We start from the raw sequence: 18,389 nt of genomic DNA, 5'->3' as shown, positions 1-18,389 counted from the left end.
AATCGGCCTACTATCACCTCAAAAACGTAGCAAGATTAAGAGGACTCATGTCAGCTCAAGACTTAGAAAAACTTGTACATGCCTTTATTACTAGTAGGCTAGATTATTGTAACGGTCTCCTTGCAGGTCTTCCGAAAAAAACTGTCAGGCAGCTACAGCTTGTTCAGAACGCTGTTGCTAGAGTTCTAACAAAGACCAAAACATTTGAACACATTACACCAATTCTTAAATCCTTACATTGGCTCCCTGTATGTCAGAGAATTGATTTTAAAATCCTGCTGCTCACCTATAAATCACTACATGGTTTAGGGCCAAAGTATATCACTGACATGCTTCCACTATATAAGCCTTCTAGACCGCTAAGATCTTCTGAAACCAATCTGTTAGTGATTCCCAGAGTAAATACAAAACATGGGAAAGCAGGATTTAGTCACTATGCAACAAGTAGCTGGAATAAACTTCCTGAAGATTTAAGACTTGCCTCAACTTTGACCACTTTTAAAACAAGTCTGAAAACTTTTATGTTTACTTTAGCTTTCAGCTAAATCTTAACTACATTGCACTTTTAACTTTTGCACTTTTTATAATGCATTTTTAATTTTGCTTTTCTTTTCTTTTAGTTCTATTTTATTTCATTTTATTATTTCATTTTATTGTATGACATGTTTTTATGTGAAGCACTTTGAGTCTGCCTCGTGTATGAAATGTGCTATATAAATAAAGCTGCCTTGCCTTGCCTACACTCTTTCTAAAGGGATTGGTTTTATGTGGACGGATCTGCCGACTTTCACTACCAGGCTGGGCAGCCGAAACCACCGCCGGCCCGTGCCCTCTCCACGGCCTCTTCCAGGCCGAACCTACTGTCACCACCCCTAACCCACACCACCACCTCACCCACTACCACACCATGCCTGCCGTCGTTTAAACCTGATACTTGGGTGACTCGTTGACACTTTGCGCTGCCTCTCCCGCTCAGTTTCTGAATCCGTTCCATTTTGACGAATGCCTGGATTGCGATTTTTTTTTTCTTAAAGTTTTTCCCAACTGTTCTTTTCTTATTAAAATCAAAGCAAAAACCTGCAGACGCCGAAAATCCGAAACAAAATTTGAAAATGCTTGTCAGGCCAGGCAGTATCTTGGGCAGAGGAATGGGGTCAACATTTCAGGTCGGAAGCCTTTGCAGACTGGAAACATTGTCTGCTTGTCTTCCCACAGATGCTGCCTGACTTGTTGAGTTTTTCTTTGCCATATTCTGTTTTTGTTTGAGTTTTATTTACTACTTCTGTTCCATTTTCAGGCTGGTGTCATGCTCCCTCCTCCTGCAGCCAATCCGGTAAGTTCTTTCTGCCTTGCTGCAGCCAATAAGAGCCGATTCCTATTTTGGTGACCCCACGAAGGTCCAATGACAACCTCTGTTTAATTGCAGGCGTTCAACGTGTTTTCCCCTGCTCCGGCCAATCCGGTAAGCTCTTGCTGCCATTCTACGGCCAATAAGGGTTCATTATTTGGGGGGACCCAGTGGGAGGGGATGGGACCCGCTATAACGGAGGGGGGGTGGGGGGGAGGGGTGCCCGGTGTGGTGGAGTTCCCGTTGGGGGAGGGGGATAGGTGGAGGGTGGAGTCCGGTCTGGGAGAGGGGGAGGGGGAAGAGGGGGGGGAGGGGAGGGGTTGTGGTCCGTTGGGGGGGAGGGGTGGGGCCCAGGGGGGTTGGGTGGGATAGGGGAGGAGTGTTGGTAGGGATTGAGTCCGGTGCGTTGGGAGGGTTGTAGTGTGAGGGGGGAGTGGTGAGGGTGTGTCTGGGTGTTCTTGTGGGGGCTGGGGTGTGTGGTGCCCAGTGGGTGGTGGGGCGGGGGGTGTTTTTGGCTGGGGGGGGGGGGGGCAAGTGGGGTGGCATTGAGAACGAAGGGGGGTCCTGTAAGGGGGCTACCGTCAACGAAGTGGAGACCCAGTGGGGGGCCGTCGAGAACGAAGGGGGTTCTGGCGGTGGGGGACTGTGGAGAACAATGGGGGAACTGTTGGAGTGCGAAGGGTGGGGGAGGGGCGGGAAGGGGGGGACGCCTGCCGCCATTCTCGGCGCCAGGCCGAAGATGGGACTGTTCCGGACTTTTGTAACTTTGTCGGGAAACATGGCCACGCTTCTGCTGTATGATTTTCCCGGGTTGTAAACAAAACAAAGCACTGTATGTAGGTACACACGATAATAAAGTAGCATTGAATCATTCGTGCCTCCAGCACGCTCTAATGACATTTTGATTTATTTCCAGGCTGGTGGCATGTTCCCTGCTCCTGCAGCCAATCCAGTAAGTTGTTACTGCCTTGCTACTGCCAATAAGAGTCAAATCTCCTATTATAGTGGCTCCAAGGATGTTCAATGCTCATGGCCAATGATCAATTCCAGGCATGTTTAGTTTAGTTTCGTTTAGAGATACAACGTGGAAACAGGCCCTTTGCCCCACCGAGTCCGTGCCGACCAGCGATCCACGTACGCTAACACTATCCTACACATCCTCGGGACAATTTACAATTCTTACCAAAGCCAATGAACCTACAAACCTACTCATTGTAAGGGGCACACCCTGGACTTGATTATCACAAAGGGTCTCAATGTTTCTGATATTTTCGTGACTGATCCTTCATTGTCTGACCACTTCTGTGTTTTCTTTAATATATCTTTTATTCCCGACATACAGACAAAATCAAATACTGTCAAAAAACGGTATATAAATGAATATTCTAATGTACTCTTTAAAAATGCCATCTCCTTGTTACCACCTCTAAACCCATGTTCTGCTGATGATCTTGTAGATAACTTCAACTCCAAAATTGTGAAAGTTATAGATGTCATTGCACCTGTTACGGTTAAAACGATTTCTGGTAAGCAAAAGGCACCCTGGAGAAAAGCTGCTTTTGTAACAGCCCAGAAAAGAGAATGCCAGAAAGCTGAACACATCTGGCGGAAAACAAAACTTCATATTCACCATGACATCTATAAAGAGAGCCTCCGTGCCTACAATTTAGACTTAAAAAGTGCTAGAGAAACATTTTTCTCCAATATTATTAACAACAACACTAATAAGGCAAAAATCCTATTTGCAACTGTTGACAGACTGACCAACCCCCCCCCCCCCCCCAACACAAATACCACCTGAACTCCATTCCACGCAAAAATGCAATGAGTTTGCATTATTTTATACAGATAAAATTGAAGGCATCAGACGTGCCATCAATATCACTGCTTCAAACAAAAATGTTGGATCACCACCCTGTTTAGGCAAAGGTAACGTGGCAATGATGACATGCTTTAATGATTTAATGTCATCTATCTATCTATTATATAAAAGTCTGTGCCTGTCGCCTGCCGTCCGTCCGGCTGCCTTTCTGCCTTTTGATTTGTTTCCATCGTGTGATGTCACAATGCCTAATGCTCGCAGATGTCCAATCACAATGCCCAATGCTCGCAGATGTCCAATCGGAATGGATCCATTTACATGTACGGCTTCCGGCTGCATTTCTTCCTTTGATTCACTGCAACTCCGAAACCAGAGCCGACATCTTTTCCATTTCAGTAGAGATTTCACTTTTCCTTCTAAGTATCCGCTCCTCATTACATTTCGTCGTGTTTAAGTACACGTTTTTAATCAAATCCTTCCCCCCCCCCCCCCCCCAATATTTCAAAAATAAACTGGCTTCTCACGCATAGAATCAGCACCAGCCCCTGGTGAACGTTCCATCGTGTGATGTCACAATGCCCAATGCTCAAATACATTGTTGCCATAGAGGGAGTACAGAGAAGGTTCACCAGACTGATTCCTGGAATGTCAGGATTTTCATGTGAAGAAAGACTGGATAGACTCGCCTTGTACTCGCTAGATTTTAGAAGATTGAGGGGGTATCTTATAGAAACGTATAAAATTCTTAAGGGGTTGGACAGGCTAGATGCAGGAAGATTGTTCTGGATGTTGGGGAAGACCAGAACAAGGGGTCACAGTTTAAGGATAAGGGGGAAATCCTTTAGTACTGAGGTGAGGAAAACATTTTTCACACAGAGAGTGGTGAATCTCTGGAATTCTCTGCCACAGAAGGTATTTGAGGTCAGTTCATTGGCTATATTTAAGAGGGAGTTAGATGTGGCCCTTGTGGCTAAAGGGATCAGGGGGTAAGGAGAGAAGGCAGGTACAGGATACTGAGTTGGATGATCAGCCATGATCATATTGAATGGTGGTGCAGGCTAGAAGGGCCAAATGGCCTACTCCTGCACTTAATTTCTATGTTTCAATGTTCCCCTCTCATCACCCCTCTCCCTCTCCCACCCATCCCTCTCTCCCCCACCCCCCTTCCCTCTCTACCCCACCCCCTTCCCTCTCTCCCCCGCCCCCTTCCCCTACCCCTCTATCCCTCTTCCACCAGTCCCTCTACCCCTCCCTCCCCACTCTTCCACCTCTCCCCTTACCCCACCCCTCTCCCACCCTCACCCCTCTCTCTTCCCCTCCCTGTCCCACCCCTTCCCCTCTGTCCCTCTTCCACCACTCCCCCGTCCCTCTTCCACCACTCCCGCAACCCCTCCCTCCCTCCACACTCTTCCACTTCTCTCCCCTTCTCTCCTCCCCCTCTCCCTCTCCTCACCCCTCTCTCCCCCACCCCTTCCCTCTCTACCCCACCCCCTTCCCTCTCTCCCCCGCCCCCTTCCCCTCTGTCCCTCTTCCACCACTCCCCTCCCTCTCCCACTTCTCTTCCATTACCCCACCCCTCTCCCTCCCTCACCCCCCCCTCCCTTCCCCTCTCTCCCCCACCCCTTTTTCTACCCCTCTGTCCCTCTTCCACCACTCCCCCTGTCCCTCTTCCACCACTCCTGCTACCCCTCTCCCCCTCCCTCCCTCCCTCCCCTCTCTTCCACTTCTCTCTCCCCCCACCCCTCTCCCCCTCCAATCCCACTCTCCCCCTCCCTCCACACTCTTCCCCCTCTCCCTCCTCATTCCCTTACCGTGCACAGTCTCTGTCTTTAAGAAGGAACTACAGATGCTGGAAAATTGAAGGTAGACATAAAAAAAGCTGGATAAACTCAGCGGGTGCGGCAGCATCTATGGAATGAATTGAATGGTCAACGTTTTTGGCCGAAACCCGGAAGAAGGGTTTCGGCCAAAAACGTTGCCCTTTTCCTTCGGTCCATAGATGCTGCTACACCCGCTGAGTTTATCCAGCTTTTTGTTGTTGTACCAGCCTCTCTCTCTCTCTCTGCCCTTTTCTCTTCTCTCGACTCATGCACGCCCGCTCCAACCCTTCCCCCCCCCCTTCACCTCTCTCCCCATCCTCTTCTCCCCCCCCCCCCTCCCCCTCTCCCTCTCCACCCTCCTCCTCCCCTTCCTCACAAAATATTTTTTGTGGGGGCGGGTCCTCAGTGTGTGTGACTGTTTGTGTAGGCGGCCACGCGCTCTCCATTCAAGAAGACGCTCATCTGTTTGTGGAGGCGCGTGCTTAGTATGTGACCAAAGATCTTATAGCGGAGCTCTCCGCTACAAGATCTTTGTGTGTGACGACACACGCTCCCCCCCCCCCCCCCCCCCCCCCCCCTTTGGTGCAGGAGGCGCGCGCAGCATCTGAACGCTCAGCGAATATTCGAATTCTTCACTAACCGTCATTCTGACTTTGCTTGTGAAGTGAAAAGTCCTGAATTGCATTTGTCTGATGCAGGAAGTTTGTTCCCGATGTTGGGGAAGTCCAGGACAAGCGGGTCACAGTTTAAGGATAAAGGGGAAATCCTTTAGTACTGAGATGAGGAAAACATTTTTCACACAGATAGTGGTGAGTCTCTGGAACTCTGCCACAGAAGGTAGTTGAGGCCAGTTCATTGGCTGTATTTAAGAGGGAGTTAGATGTGGCCCTTGTGGCTAAAGGGATCAGGGGGTATGGAGAGAAGGCAGGTACAGGATACTGAGTTGGATGATCAGCCATGATCATATTGAATGGTGGTGCAGGCTCGAAGTGCCAAATGGCCTGCTCCTGCACTTAATTTCTATGCTTCTATGTTTCCCTCTCATCACCCCTCTCCCTCTCCCACCCATCCCTCTCTCCCCCACCCCCTACCCTCTCTACCACCACCCCCTTCCCCCAACCCCTCTGTCCCTCTTCCACTACTCCCCTGTCTCTCTTCCTCCACTCCCGCTACCCCTCTACCCCTCCCTCCCTCCCCACTCTCCCCCTTCTCTCCTCCCCCTCTCACTCTCCTCACCCCCTCCCATCCCTCTCTCCCCCACCCCCCTTCCCTCTCCCCCCCCACCCTCTTCCCCCTATCCCTCTGTCCCTCATTCCATCCACAAACGCCGTTGGGGAAACAGACCCAACGGGTCTGCACTTGGTCTAGTAGACTCTAAAACTCTTGTGGAAACGGTGACACAACTAAGGCCATCCACCTGCTGCCTTGATGCTTTACCTACCAACTTCTTTAAGAATGTTTTTGACTGCCTAGCAATAGACATACTGCAAATAGTTAACAGCTCTCTTCAATCAGGCAATTTCCCAAAAGCCTTGAAAACTGCAGTTATTAAACCTCTTTTAAAAAAGCAGAGCCTAGATGCCTCTATTATTAACAACTATAGACCAATATCAAACCTATCTTTCATAAGTAAAATCATTGAGAAAGTTGTCCTCCAGCAACTTAATCACTTCCTGGCTTCAACTGGCTGCTACGACAACTTCCAGTCAGGATTTCGACCTCTTCATAGCACCGAGACCGCCCTTATTAAAGTTGTAAACGACATCCGTCTTAACACAGACTCTGGCAAAGTTTCAATATTAATGCTATTAGACCTCAGTGCTGCATTCGACACTGTTGATCACTCAATACTTTTGGACAGGTTGGAAAAATGGATGGGGCTCTCAGGCACAGTCTTAAGTTGGTTCAGCTCATATCTACAAGATAGGAACTATTTTGTTTCCATTGGCGACTTTGTATCAGAACCAACCAACGTGACGTGTGGAGTCCCGCAAGGTTCGATCTTAGGGCCCTCTTTATTCAACATCTACATGCTCCCACTAGGGCAAATCAAGCGAAATAATAATATTGACCACCACTGCTATGCCGATGACACTCAAATCTATGTAGCGCTATCACCAAATGACTATCGCCCCATAGATCTGCTGTGCCAGTGCATTGAGCAAGTCAAAGACTGGATGTGCCAAAATTTTCTCCAACTAAATAAAGACAAAACGGAGATAATTGTTTTTGGTGCAAAAAAAGAAAGGCTTAAAGTAACCCAACACCTTCACTCTCTGTCCCTGAAAACTTCAAACAAAGCCAGAAATCTTGGGGTCATTATGGATTCAGATTTAAATTTCGACAGTCACATCAAATCAGTAACAAAATCGGCCTACTATCACCTCAAAAACGTAGCAAGATTAAGAGGACTCATGTCAGCTCAAGACTTAGAAAAACTTGTACATGCCTTTATTACTAGTAGGCTAGATTATTGTAACAGTCTCCTTGCAGGTCTTCCGAAAAAAACAGTCAGGCAGCTACAGCTTGTTCAGAACGCTGTTGCTAGAGTTCTAACAAAGACCAAAAAATTTGAACACATTACACCAATTCTTAAATCCTTACATTGGCTCCCTGTATGTCAGAGAATTGATGTTAAAATCCTGCTGCTCACCTATAAATCACTACATGGTTTAGGGCCAAAGTATATCACTGACATGCTTCCACTATATAAGCCTTCTAGACCGCTAAGATCTTCTGAAACCAATCTGTTAGTGATTCCCAGAGTAAATACAAAACATGGGAAAGCAGGATTTAGTTACTATGCAACAAATAGCTGGAATAAACTTCCTGAAGATTTAAGACTTGCCTCAACTTTGACCACTTTTAAAACAAGACTGAAAACTTTTATGTTTACTTTAGCTTTCAGCTAAATCTTAACTACATTGCACTTTTAACTTTTGCACTTTTTATAATGCTTTTTTAATTTTGCTTTTCTTTTCTTTTAGTTCTATTTTATTTCATTTTATTATTTCATTTTATTGTATGACATGTTTTTATGTGAAGCACTTTGAGTCTGCCTCGTGTATGAAATGTGCTATATAAATAAAGCTGCCTTGCCTTGCCTACACTCTTTCTAAAGGGATTGGTTTTATGTGGACGGATCTGCCGACTTTCACTACCAGGCTGGGCAGCCGAAACCACCGCCGGCCCGTGCCCTCTCCACGGCCTCTTCCAGGCCGAACCTACTGTCACCACCCCTAACCCACACCACCACCTCACCCACTACCACACCATGCCTGCCGTCGTTTAAACCTGATACTTGGGTGACTCGTTGACACTTTGCGCTGCCTCTCCTGCTTAGTTTCTGAATCCGCTCCATTTTGACGAATACCTGGATTGCGATTTTTTTTTTCTTAAAGTTTTTCCCAACTGTTCTTTTCTTATTAAAATCAAAGCAAAAACCTGCAGGCCGAAAATCCGAAACAAAATTTGAAAATGCATCTTGGGCAGAGGAATGGGGTCAACATTTCAGGTCGGAAGCCTTTGCAGACTGGAAACATTGTCTGCTTGTCTTCACCACAGATGCTGCCTGACTTGTTGAGTTTTTCTTTGGCATATTCTGTTTTTGTTTGAGTTTTTTTTTAAACTACTTCTGTTCCATTTTCAGGCTGGTGTCATGCTCCCTCCTCCTGCAGCCAATCCGGTAAGTTCTTTCTGCCTTGCTGCAGCCAATAAGAGCCGATTCCTATTTCGGTGACCCCACGAAGGTCCAATGACAACCTCTGTTTAATTGCAGGCGTTCAACGTGTTTTCCCCTGCTCCGGCCAATCCGGTAAGCTCTTGCTGCCATTCTACGGCCAATAAGGGTTCATTATTTGGGGGGACCCAGTGGGAGGGGATGGGACCGCTGATAACGGAGGGGGGGTGGGGGGGAGGGGTGGGCCCGGTGGGGGGAGGGCCCGGTGGGGGAGGGGGAGAGGGGGAGGGATGGAGTCCGGTGCGGGGAGAGGGGGAGGGGAGAGGGGGGAGGGGAGGGGTGGGTCCGGTGGGGGGGAGGGGTGGGGCCCGGTGGGGTGGGGGGGAGAGGGGGAGGGATGGAGTCCGGTGCGGGGAGAGGGGGAGGGGAGAGGGGGGAGGGGAGGGGTGGGTCTGGTGCGGGGAGAGGGGTGGGGCCCAGTGGGGTGGGGGGGGGGAGGGTTGGGCCTGGTGGGGGGGTGGGGGCAAAGTGGGGGGTGGCATTGAGAACGAAGGGGGGTCCTGTAAGGGGGCTACCGTCAACAAAGTGGAGACCCAGTGGGGGGCCGTCGAGAACGAAGGGGGTTCTGGCGGTGGGGGACTGTGGAGAACAATGGGGGAACTGTCGGAGTGCGAAGGGTGGGGGAGGGGCGGGAAGGGGGGGACGCCTGCCGCCATTCTCGGCGCCAGGCCGAAGATGGGACTGTTCCGGACTTTTGTAACTTTGTCGGGAAACATGGCCACGCTTCTGCTGTATGATTTTCCCGGGTTGTAAACAAAACAAAGCGCTGTATGTAGGTACACACGATAATAAAGTAGCATTGAATCATTCGTGCCTCCAGCACGCTCTAATGACATTTTGATTTATTTCCAGGCTGGTGGCATGTTCCCTGCTCCTGCAGCCAATCCAGTAAGTTGTTACTTCCTTGCTGCTGCCAATAAGAGTCAAATCTCCTATTAAAGTGGCTCCAAGGATGTTCAATGCTCATGGCCAATGATCAATTCCAGGCATGTTTAGTTTAGTTTAGTTTAGAGATACAACGTGGAAACAGGCCCTTTGCCCCACCGAGTCCGTGCCGACCAGCGATCCACGTACGCTAACACTATCCTACACATCCTCGGGACAATTTACAATTCTTACCAAAGCCAATGAACCGACAAACCTGTGTAGGAAGAAACTGCAGATCCTGGTTTAAACCGAAGACAGACACAAAATGCTGGAGTAATTCAGCGGGACTGGCAGCATTCACTGGACAGAAGGAATGGGTGACATTTCGGGTGGAGACCAGAAACGTCACCCATTCCTTCAGTCCAGTGAATGCTGCTTGACCCGCTGAGTTCCTCCAGCATTTTTTTTGTCTATCTTCAACCTACAAATCTTTACGTCTTTGGAATGTGGGAGGAAACCAGAGCACCCGGAGAAAACCCACTTGATCACAGGAGAACGTACAAACTCCATACAAACAGCACCCGTAGTCAGGATCGAACCCGGGTCTCTGGCGCTGTAAGGCAGCAACTCTACCGCTGAGCCACCGTGTCACCCCTGTTCCCACAACCAGACCAGTAAGTCCCGATGTCTTTGCAAACGCAAGCGTTCGAGGCTGGGATGGATGAACTGTTGGATGGAAGGGTTATGGTATTCATAGAACAATATAACACAGGAACAGGCCCTTCGGCCCACAATGCCTGTGCCGAGAGTGGGGGTGGGAGAGGGGGGAGAGTGGGGGTGGGAGAGTGGGGGTGGGAGAGGGGGGAGAGTGGGGGTGGGAGAGGGGGGTGATGGTGGTGGGAGAGTGGAGAGAGGGGAGGAGGGGGGAGAGACGATACATCAGAACAGCTGAGAAGGCGGTAGTTGACCTCTACGTTGATTTGAGTGCCACATAAAATGTCTCCTGATGAGATTAGTTTACTGATCGTACACTGTGAAATTCTGTATTGGCATGAAGCTTGCAGAGTGAATAGCGTACATACAGTATTGATAATCACAGTGGTCATTACAGCAGAAGATGCGAGGCAGGAGATGACAGTGTGTTCCCGCAGTGGTCTTGTTACACCTCCTAACTCTTTGTTCAATTGCAGGCTTTCACCTTTGGCCCGGCCAATCCGGTAAGTTGCAACCTGTCGTTCTGCCGTTTTATCCTCTGAAGTGTTCAACGTTGGCTCTGTTTTGTGAAGCTGTGGTCTTCTCTGTTCAGTTCCAGGCTGCTCCCGCCTTTGGCCCTGCTATTCCAACCAACCTGGTGAGTTCTTACCTGTTGCATCGACTGATCACCTGAATAATAACCACCAGTTTGCCCGATGTCTTAGAATATAGAACGTAGAACAGTACAGAACAGGCCCTTCAGCCCACAATATCTGTGCCAAACATGATGCCAAGACCAACTCTTGTCTGCCTGTGCATAATCCATAGCCAGCCATCTAAAAGTCTTTAATTTTAATTTTAGGTTTTACTTTAGATATACAGCGCGGAAACAGGCCCTTCGGCCCACCGAGTCCGCGCCGACCAGCAATCACCCCGATTCTACACGCCAGCGACAATTTACAGAAGCCAATTAACCTCCAAACCTGTACGTCTTTCGAGAGTGGGAGGAAACTGTAGCACCTGGGAAAAAAACTCAGGAAACTCATCCTGACTGGGTGCTGTCTGTACGGAGTTTGCACGTTCTCCCCGTGACCTGCGTAGGGTTTTCTCCTTGCGCCTTGGTTTCCTCCCACACTCCAAAGACGTACAGGTTTGTAGGTTCAATTTCTTTGGTAAAAATTGTAAATTGTCCTTCACATGTTGGATAGTATTAGTGTACGGAGTGACCGATGGTTAGCGTAGACTCGGTGGGCCGAAGGGCCTGTTTCCACGCTGTATCGCTAGCGTCGACAGACTTGCATTGCTTGTTGTGGAAGGATTGGGTCCTGAATTTGAATGATGTTTAACACATCTCCCTCCCTCCAGGAAGTACCGTTCACAGGTGTGATTCCCAGTGGGCTATTTCCTTCCAAATCGATCTTGATCCAGGGGTCTGTCAATCCCAATCCTGGCAGGTAGGTGACCTCCTATATCCTGGCTCTAAGGAGCAGGATAATGTTGTGGGAATGTGGGAATGTGAAAGGTGATTCCCCGATATTTTATGTCATGGTTGTGGAGGGGGGATGTCAGGATGGGGGGGGGGGGACTGAGATGAGGAAAAAAAAATCACCCAGAGAGTTGTGAATCTGTGGAATTCTCTGCCACAGAAGGCAGTGGAGGCCAATTCACTGGATGTATTCAAGAGAGAGTTAGATATAGCTCTTAGGGCTAACGGAGTCGAGGGATATGGGAAGAAAGCAGGAACGGCGTACTGATTTTGGAAGATCAGTCATGATAATTTTGAATGGCGGTGCTGGCTCGAAGGGCCGAATGGACTACTCCTGCACCTGTTTTCTATGTTTCTGTGTGTTGGACATAGATTAGATAGAAAAGTAATTGAGTGCAGGATCAGGCCCTTCACCCCAACATGTTCATGCTAACTATCTGGCAGTTCGCCCGGATTAAAAACATTGTTTATTAAAATAAATAAATAAGGTGTATTTAACCTTTTACACCTTATCTTAAATCTGCGCCCTCTAAATCTGTTGCACCTTATTTTAAACCTGGCCCTCTAAACTGTTTGCTCCTTTCAAGAGATGTATTACAGCAGATGTATTAAACCTGAGCCCTACCTACCCTTTACTTTGTGTGCTTTGATCAAGTTCCCCTCAACCTCCTCTACTCTGAGGAAAAGAAGCACACTTCACGTCACGTCCCATCCCAAGCATTGTCCTGGTGAATCTCCTCCGCGCTCTGTCCGTAAGGAGATGATGCATGAAAACAGGCCCTTCGGCCCACCGAGTCCACACAGACCATTGATCACCCATTCTAACTAGTTTCCCACTTTCGTAAATTCATGTTATAGGAGCAGAATTAAGCCATTTGGCCCATTAAGTCTTCACTGCCATTCAATTGTGATTCGTAACCCCTGACACCCGGACTACTCAGGAATCTGCCAATCTCCACCATAAAAATATCTTGGCCTCCACAGCCTTCTGTGGCAATGAATTCCACAGATTCACCACCCTCTGACTAAAGAAACTCCTCCTCATCTCCATTCTAAAGGTATGGTCCTTTTATTCTGAGGCTATGGCCTCTGGTCCTAGACTCTCCCACTAGTGGAAACACCCACACTATCCAGGCCTTTCTCTATTTGGTAAGCTTCAATGAGGTCCCCCCCTCATTCTTCTAAACTCCAGCGAGTACAGGCCCAGTGCTGACAAACGCTCATCATATGTTAACCCAATAATTCCTGGGATCATTCTTGTAAACCTCCTGTGGACCCTCTTCAATGCCGGCTCATCCTTCCTCAGGTACTGGGGCCAAGATCACCTTTGGGGCCTTTCACATCCAAAGGGCCTGTTTCCCCACTGTATGACTCTATCACTCTAGTAAGGGGGTTGTTCCCACTGTTCTGTGCAGCACGGTGGTGCAGCGGTAGAGTTGCTGCCTCACAGAGCCAGAGACCCGGGCTAGATCCCGACTACGGGTGCCGTCTGTACGGAGTTCGTACGTTCTCCCCGTGACCTGCGTGGGTTTTCCCCAGGTGCTCCAGTTTCCTCCCACATTCCAAAGATTTACAGGTTAATTGGCTTGGTATAATTGTAAATTATCCCTAGTGTGTGTAGAATAGTGTTAGTGTGCGAGGATTGCTGGTCGGTGGGGACTCGGTGGGACGAAGGGCCTGTTTCTGCGCTGCACAGGTCAGACAGCATCTCTGGAGAAAAGGAATAGGTGGTGGTTTGTGTCGAGACCCTGCTACAAACTAGACTAAACATCTCCACTGCTGCTTGTGGTATTCTGAACACTCTTTGTTTTTCTTTCCTCTCCACAGCTTTGTCATTAATCTGAAGCCGGCAAATTCCAGAGACATTGCCATTCACATCAGCGTTCGATTCCGCGACGAACAAGCTGTGGTGCGGAACAGTTTCCTGCAGAACTCCTGGAACAGCGAGGAGAGGGCTTTGGCCCAAAACCCATTTGTACCCGGACAGGCGTTTGAGGTGAGTGCGGTCTCGGAGTATGTTATTGTGAGCCATGTGGTGACGCGCGGTTCTATCATGTAGTTTAGTTTGGAGATACAGCGCGGAAACAGGCCCTTCGGCCCTCCGAGTCCGCACTGACCAGCGATCCCCGTACACTAGCACTATCCTACATACTAGGGACAATTTACAATAATTCGAAACCAATTAGCCTACAAACCTGTGCGTCTTTGTTCCTGGTGTTCCTTTTAAGGGAAGGAAGAGTCCATCTTTCCCTCTGGATGTGTCTTCTGACCACCTTAATAGCCCTGTCCCACGGTGCGAGTTCATTCCAAGAGCTCCCACGAGTTTAAAAAAAAAATCAAATTCGTGGTAAGCACGTAGAATGAATGTAGCGGGTACGTCGGAGCGCGGGGACGTCTCTTAGCGGCTCGTAACGCTAACGGCAGATACTCAGGAACACTCGCTAACGGCAGGTAAGCACGGGAAGACTCGTGAAGATTTTTCAACATGTTGAAAAATGTCCACGAGAGCCCCGAGTACTGACGAGCGGCCATTACCGTAAATCTCCAAGTTCGAATCAGGGCAAACTCGGGAGAACTCTTGGAATTAACTCGTACCGTGGGACAGGGCTTTAATAATATTCGGGCAAGGAAAGTGAGCATCGTAGGCCGAGTTGGCGTTTAATTGCCCGTGAGGTGGTGGATGGTGAGCTGCCTTCTTAGTTTAGTTTAAAGTGTGTATAGGATAGTATGTAGGATATTGGGATCGCAGGTCGGTGCGGTCTCGGTTGGCCAAAGGGTCTGTTTCCGCGCTGTATCTCTAATGTCTAAAGTAAAGTCAGCACAGAGCTTGGTTTGGAGGACAACGTCCAGGTGGTGGTGTCTCCATGGAGTTGGCCTCTAGCTGGTAGAGGATGTGGGCTTGGAAGGTGCTGTCTGAGGAGACTTGGTGAGTTGCTGCATTGCGTGCTGTAGATGGGACACGGTGGTGCCGCTGCTGCTGTGTGCGACGGTGGTGGACGGGGGGGTGTCTATGACACCGGCTGCTCTGGCCTCTGTGTTGTGGAGCTTCTTGAGAGTTGTTGATGCTGCATTGTTGTTGTTGACGCTGCATTCACCCAGGCAAGAGCTGCGAGTTCCATCACACTCCTGACTTGAGACTTACAGGTGGTGGACGGACTTTAGGGAGATAGATTTGGGCAGAATACCCCGCCTCTGGCCCACAGTTGTGCCGTTGGCTCTACCCTATCCCCAAGAACCAAGTGTTGAAGATGCCTGTCGTAACCGGGCCACCCATTGATGTATTTTCTCTCTCTCTCTCTCTCTCTGTCTGCCAGGTGACCATTCTGTGCGAAGCTCAATCCTTCAGGGTCTCTATAAACGGCAGGCAAGCCTTTGACTTCCAGCATCGCTACCAACCAATCCAGCAGATCAACGAGCTGCAGATCGAAGGGGACGTGACTCTCTCCAAAGTCCTCCTTTGAAGCGAGGAGCCCAAAGGAGGGCTTTGAGGTGCTGGGGTGAAGCATTAGTGGGAAGCTCAGTAAGACTGGCAACAAGCAACAATTATACAATAGTTCAATGTGAGTCGTCCATCTGATGGAGAAGATTGTAAATGATCACACGCATGGTTAAAATCTTCCAGATCCTTTCTGCTGGATATTTCTTTACTTGAGCGGATAAGGTTTTCATTATTCTTGAGTTCATGGGGTTTTTTTCCGTAGAGGGTGGTTCAAAATGTCTGGAGCACAATTGAAGATGGTGGCTCCATCCACTCTGTATCTGTACCCAGTCTCTGCGATTGCACCCTCTCAGTTCAACTTTGTTCCCCTCTTCCCTTTACTCACAGTGTATTCACAAGATCATCTTTGTTAATCCCAGTGGTCACTGTCAGTCGTATGCTTTGCCTCTGAGCTTTGTAACTGCAATAAATCCTCCAGAAAACCACCAAAATACTGCGTACATCTCATTGCTTTGATGTGTTTTAACTGATTATTCGTTTCCAAGATACTTAGTACAGCTTAAATGTACAGAGTGGAAACAGGCCCTTCAGCCCACCTGAACCGTGCCTGCCATCGACCACCCGTTCACATTAAGTCTATGTTGCCCCACTTTCTCATCCACTCCCTACATGCTATGGGCAATTTACAGCAGCCAATTAACCCTCGATTCCGCACGCCTTTGGAATGTGGGAGAAAAACCGGAGCACCCGTGGAGAACCCACACGGTCATAGGGAGAATGTGCAAACTCCATACAGACAGCATCCGAGGTCAGAATCGAACCGGGATCTCTGGAGCTGTAAGGCAGCAACACTGCCACAGTAACATCCTTTTACCAGCTGTATGTAAAGAGCCCAGCACAAAACCTTACCAATATATAGGATCTTTTTTCATTCCATAATGCAGTTGTTTTTCTAACAACTAAGAACTTTTATTTAGTTTACTCTTTGTTCAGAGATCCAGCATGGAAACGGGCCCTTTGGCCCACTGAGCCTGCGCAGACCAGCGATCACCCCATACACTAACACTATCCTACATTCTCGGGATAATGTACAATTTTACCGAAGCCAATTAACCTACAAACCTGTATGTCTTTGGAATGTGGAAGGAAACCGGAGATCCTGGAGAAAACCCATGTGGTCACAGGGAGAACGTGCAAACTCTGTACAGACAGCACCCGAGGTCAAGATCGGATCCGGATCTCTGGCGCTGTAAGGCAGCAACTCCACCGCTGCGCCACCGTGCCGCTCTAATGAAAGAAACATAGAACATAGAAACATAGAAATTAGGTGCAGGAGTAGGCCATTCGGCCCTTCGAGCCTGCACCGCCATTCAATATGATCATGGCTGATCATCCAACTCAGTATCCCGTACCTGCCTTCTCTCCATACCCTCTGATCCCCTTAGCCATAAGGGCCACATCTAACTCCCTCTTAAATATAGCCAATGAACTGGCCTCGACTACCCTCTGTGGCAGAGAGTTCCAGAGATTCACCACTCTCTGTGTGAAAAAAGTTCTTCTCATCTCGGTTTTAAAGGATTTCCCCCTTATCCTTAAGCTGTGACCCCTTGTCCTGGACTTCCCCAACATTGGGAGCAATCTTCCTGCATCTAGCCTGTCCAACCCCTTAAGAATTTTATAAGTTTCTATAAGATCCCCTCTCAATCTCCTAAATTCTAGAGAGTATAAACCAAGTCTATCCAGTCTTTCTTCATAAGACAGTCCTGACATCCCAGGAATCAGTCTGGTGAACCTTCTCTGCACTATGGCAATAATGTCCTTCCTCAGATTTGGAGACCAAAATTGTACGCAACACCAGGTGTGGTCTCACCAAGACCCTGTACAACTGCAGTAGAACCTCCCTGCTCCTATACTCAAATCCTTTTGCTATGAAAGCTAACATACCATTCGCTTTCTTCACTGCCTGCTGCACCTGCATGCCTACTTTCAATGACTGGTGTACCATGACACCCAGGTCTCGCTGCATCTCCCCTTTTCCTAGTCAGCCACCATTTAGATAATAGTCTGCTTTCCTGTTTTTGCCACCAAAATGGATAACCTCACATTTATCCACATTATACTGCATCTGCCAAACATTTGCCCACTCACCCAGCCTATCCAAGTCACCTTGCAGTCTCCTAGCATCCTCCTCACAGCTAACACTGCCCCCCAGCTTAGTGTCATCCGCAAACTTGGAGATATTGCCATCAATTCCCTCATCCAGATCATTAATATGGTTGGTGAATGTTTCTTCAATTAATAGAAAACCACTTTTAAAATCTATTGAAGTTTTTAAGGGTGCATTGAGTTATATAGAAGGGGCTAGAACCAATCAACATGATGGATTTTGATTTTTGTGAGGCATTTTGACAAGATGGCTCTCAGGACATCACTGGTCAAAGGTCAATGCTCCCATCGATCATATTGTGGGGCTGAATCCATGACCTCTGACTTGGTGTTAATGTGAGTCATGGTTATCTCAAAGCAAGTTGTCTTCAATTCTGTCTGGATTATAGTGGTTCATTCCTAATGAGTCTGTCCCATTTAGGCGACTTTCGGCGACTGCCAGGGACTAGTTTTAATGGAATTCACCTACGACACCAGGCGACAACCTACATCAACCTACGTCAACCACGATTGTCGCCACTGTCGCCAAAAATCTTTCACCATGTTGTAAATTTTGCGGCAGTCGCCTGTAGTCACCCAAAAAATCGCCTAAGTGGGACAGGCCTATTGATCTCACTTCTTCCCCTTCCAGTCCCCGTCCTTCTGCACTGTGTGAAGTGAACGCATGTTGTGGCCTTAGTGGTTACAAGACCATTCAAAGTGTCACCAGAAAGGCAAAGCAAAGAGTGGCGCAGTGGTAGAGTTGCTGCCTCACAGCGCCAGAGACCCAGGTTTGATCCTGACTACGGGCGCTGTCTGTACGTTTTCCCTGTGACTGCGTGGGTTTTCTCCGGGTGCTCCGGTTTCCTCCCACACTCCAAAGACGTACAGCTTTGTAGGTTAATTGGCTTCGGTAAACATTGTAAATTGTCCCTAGAGAGCGTGTAGGATAGTGTTAGTGTGCGGGGTGATCGGTGGACCAAAGGGCATGTTTCCGTGCTGTAAAAGTAAAGTCTCAAGTCAGATCAGA

At 48.5% G+C, this 18,389-nt stretch overlaps 1 protein-coding gene across 5 annotated transcripts in view; it reads left to right on the top strand.

Moving 5' to 3' along the window:
* The window catches only part of lgals9 (galectin 9), a 30,528-nt gene extending 14,823 nt beyond the window's left edge, over positions 1-15,705 (top strand). For 2 of the 5 annotated variants that reach the window (XM_033045670.1, XM_033045668.1), the window contains 6 exons: positions 1,298-1,333; positions 10,787-10,813; positions 10,903-10,947; positions 11,655-11,743; positions 13,603-13,771; positions 15,090-15,705. In XM_033045670.1, the coding sequence (XP_032901561.1) occupies positions 1,298-1,333; positions 10,787-10,813; positions 10,903-10,947; positions 11,655-11,743; positions 13,603-13,771; positions 15,090-15,236 (513 nt within the window). In that variant the 3' untranslated portion in view covers positions 15,237-15,705. Of the gene's footprint in view, positions 1-1,297; positions 1,334-8,639; positions 8,676-8,768; positions 8,805-9,581; positions 9,618-10,786; positions 10,814-10,902; positions 10,948-11,654; positions 11,744-13,602; positions 13,772-15,089 lie in introns of all 5 variants that reach the window. The other 3 variants (XM_033045673.1, XM_033045667.1, XM_033045669.1) reach the window with 3 other exon arrangements.
* Positions 15,706-18,389: the final 2,684 nt, after the last annotated feature.

This window comes from Amblyraja radiata, chromosome 28 (assembly GCF_010909765.2).
Source record: "Amblyraja radiata isolate CabotCenter1 chromosome 28, sAmbRad1.1.pri, whole genome shotgun sequence".
NCBI lineage: Eukaryota > Metazoa > Chordata > Chondrichthyes > Rajiformes > Rajidae > Amblyraja > Amblyraja radiata.
Note: the sequence above shows the minus strand (reverse complement) of the source record. Positions and strands in the feature narration are given on the sequence as shown.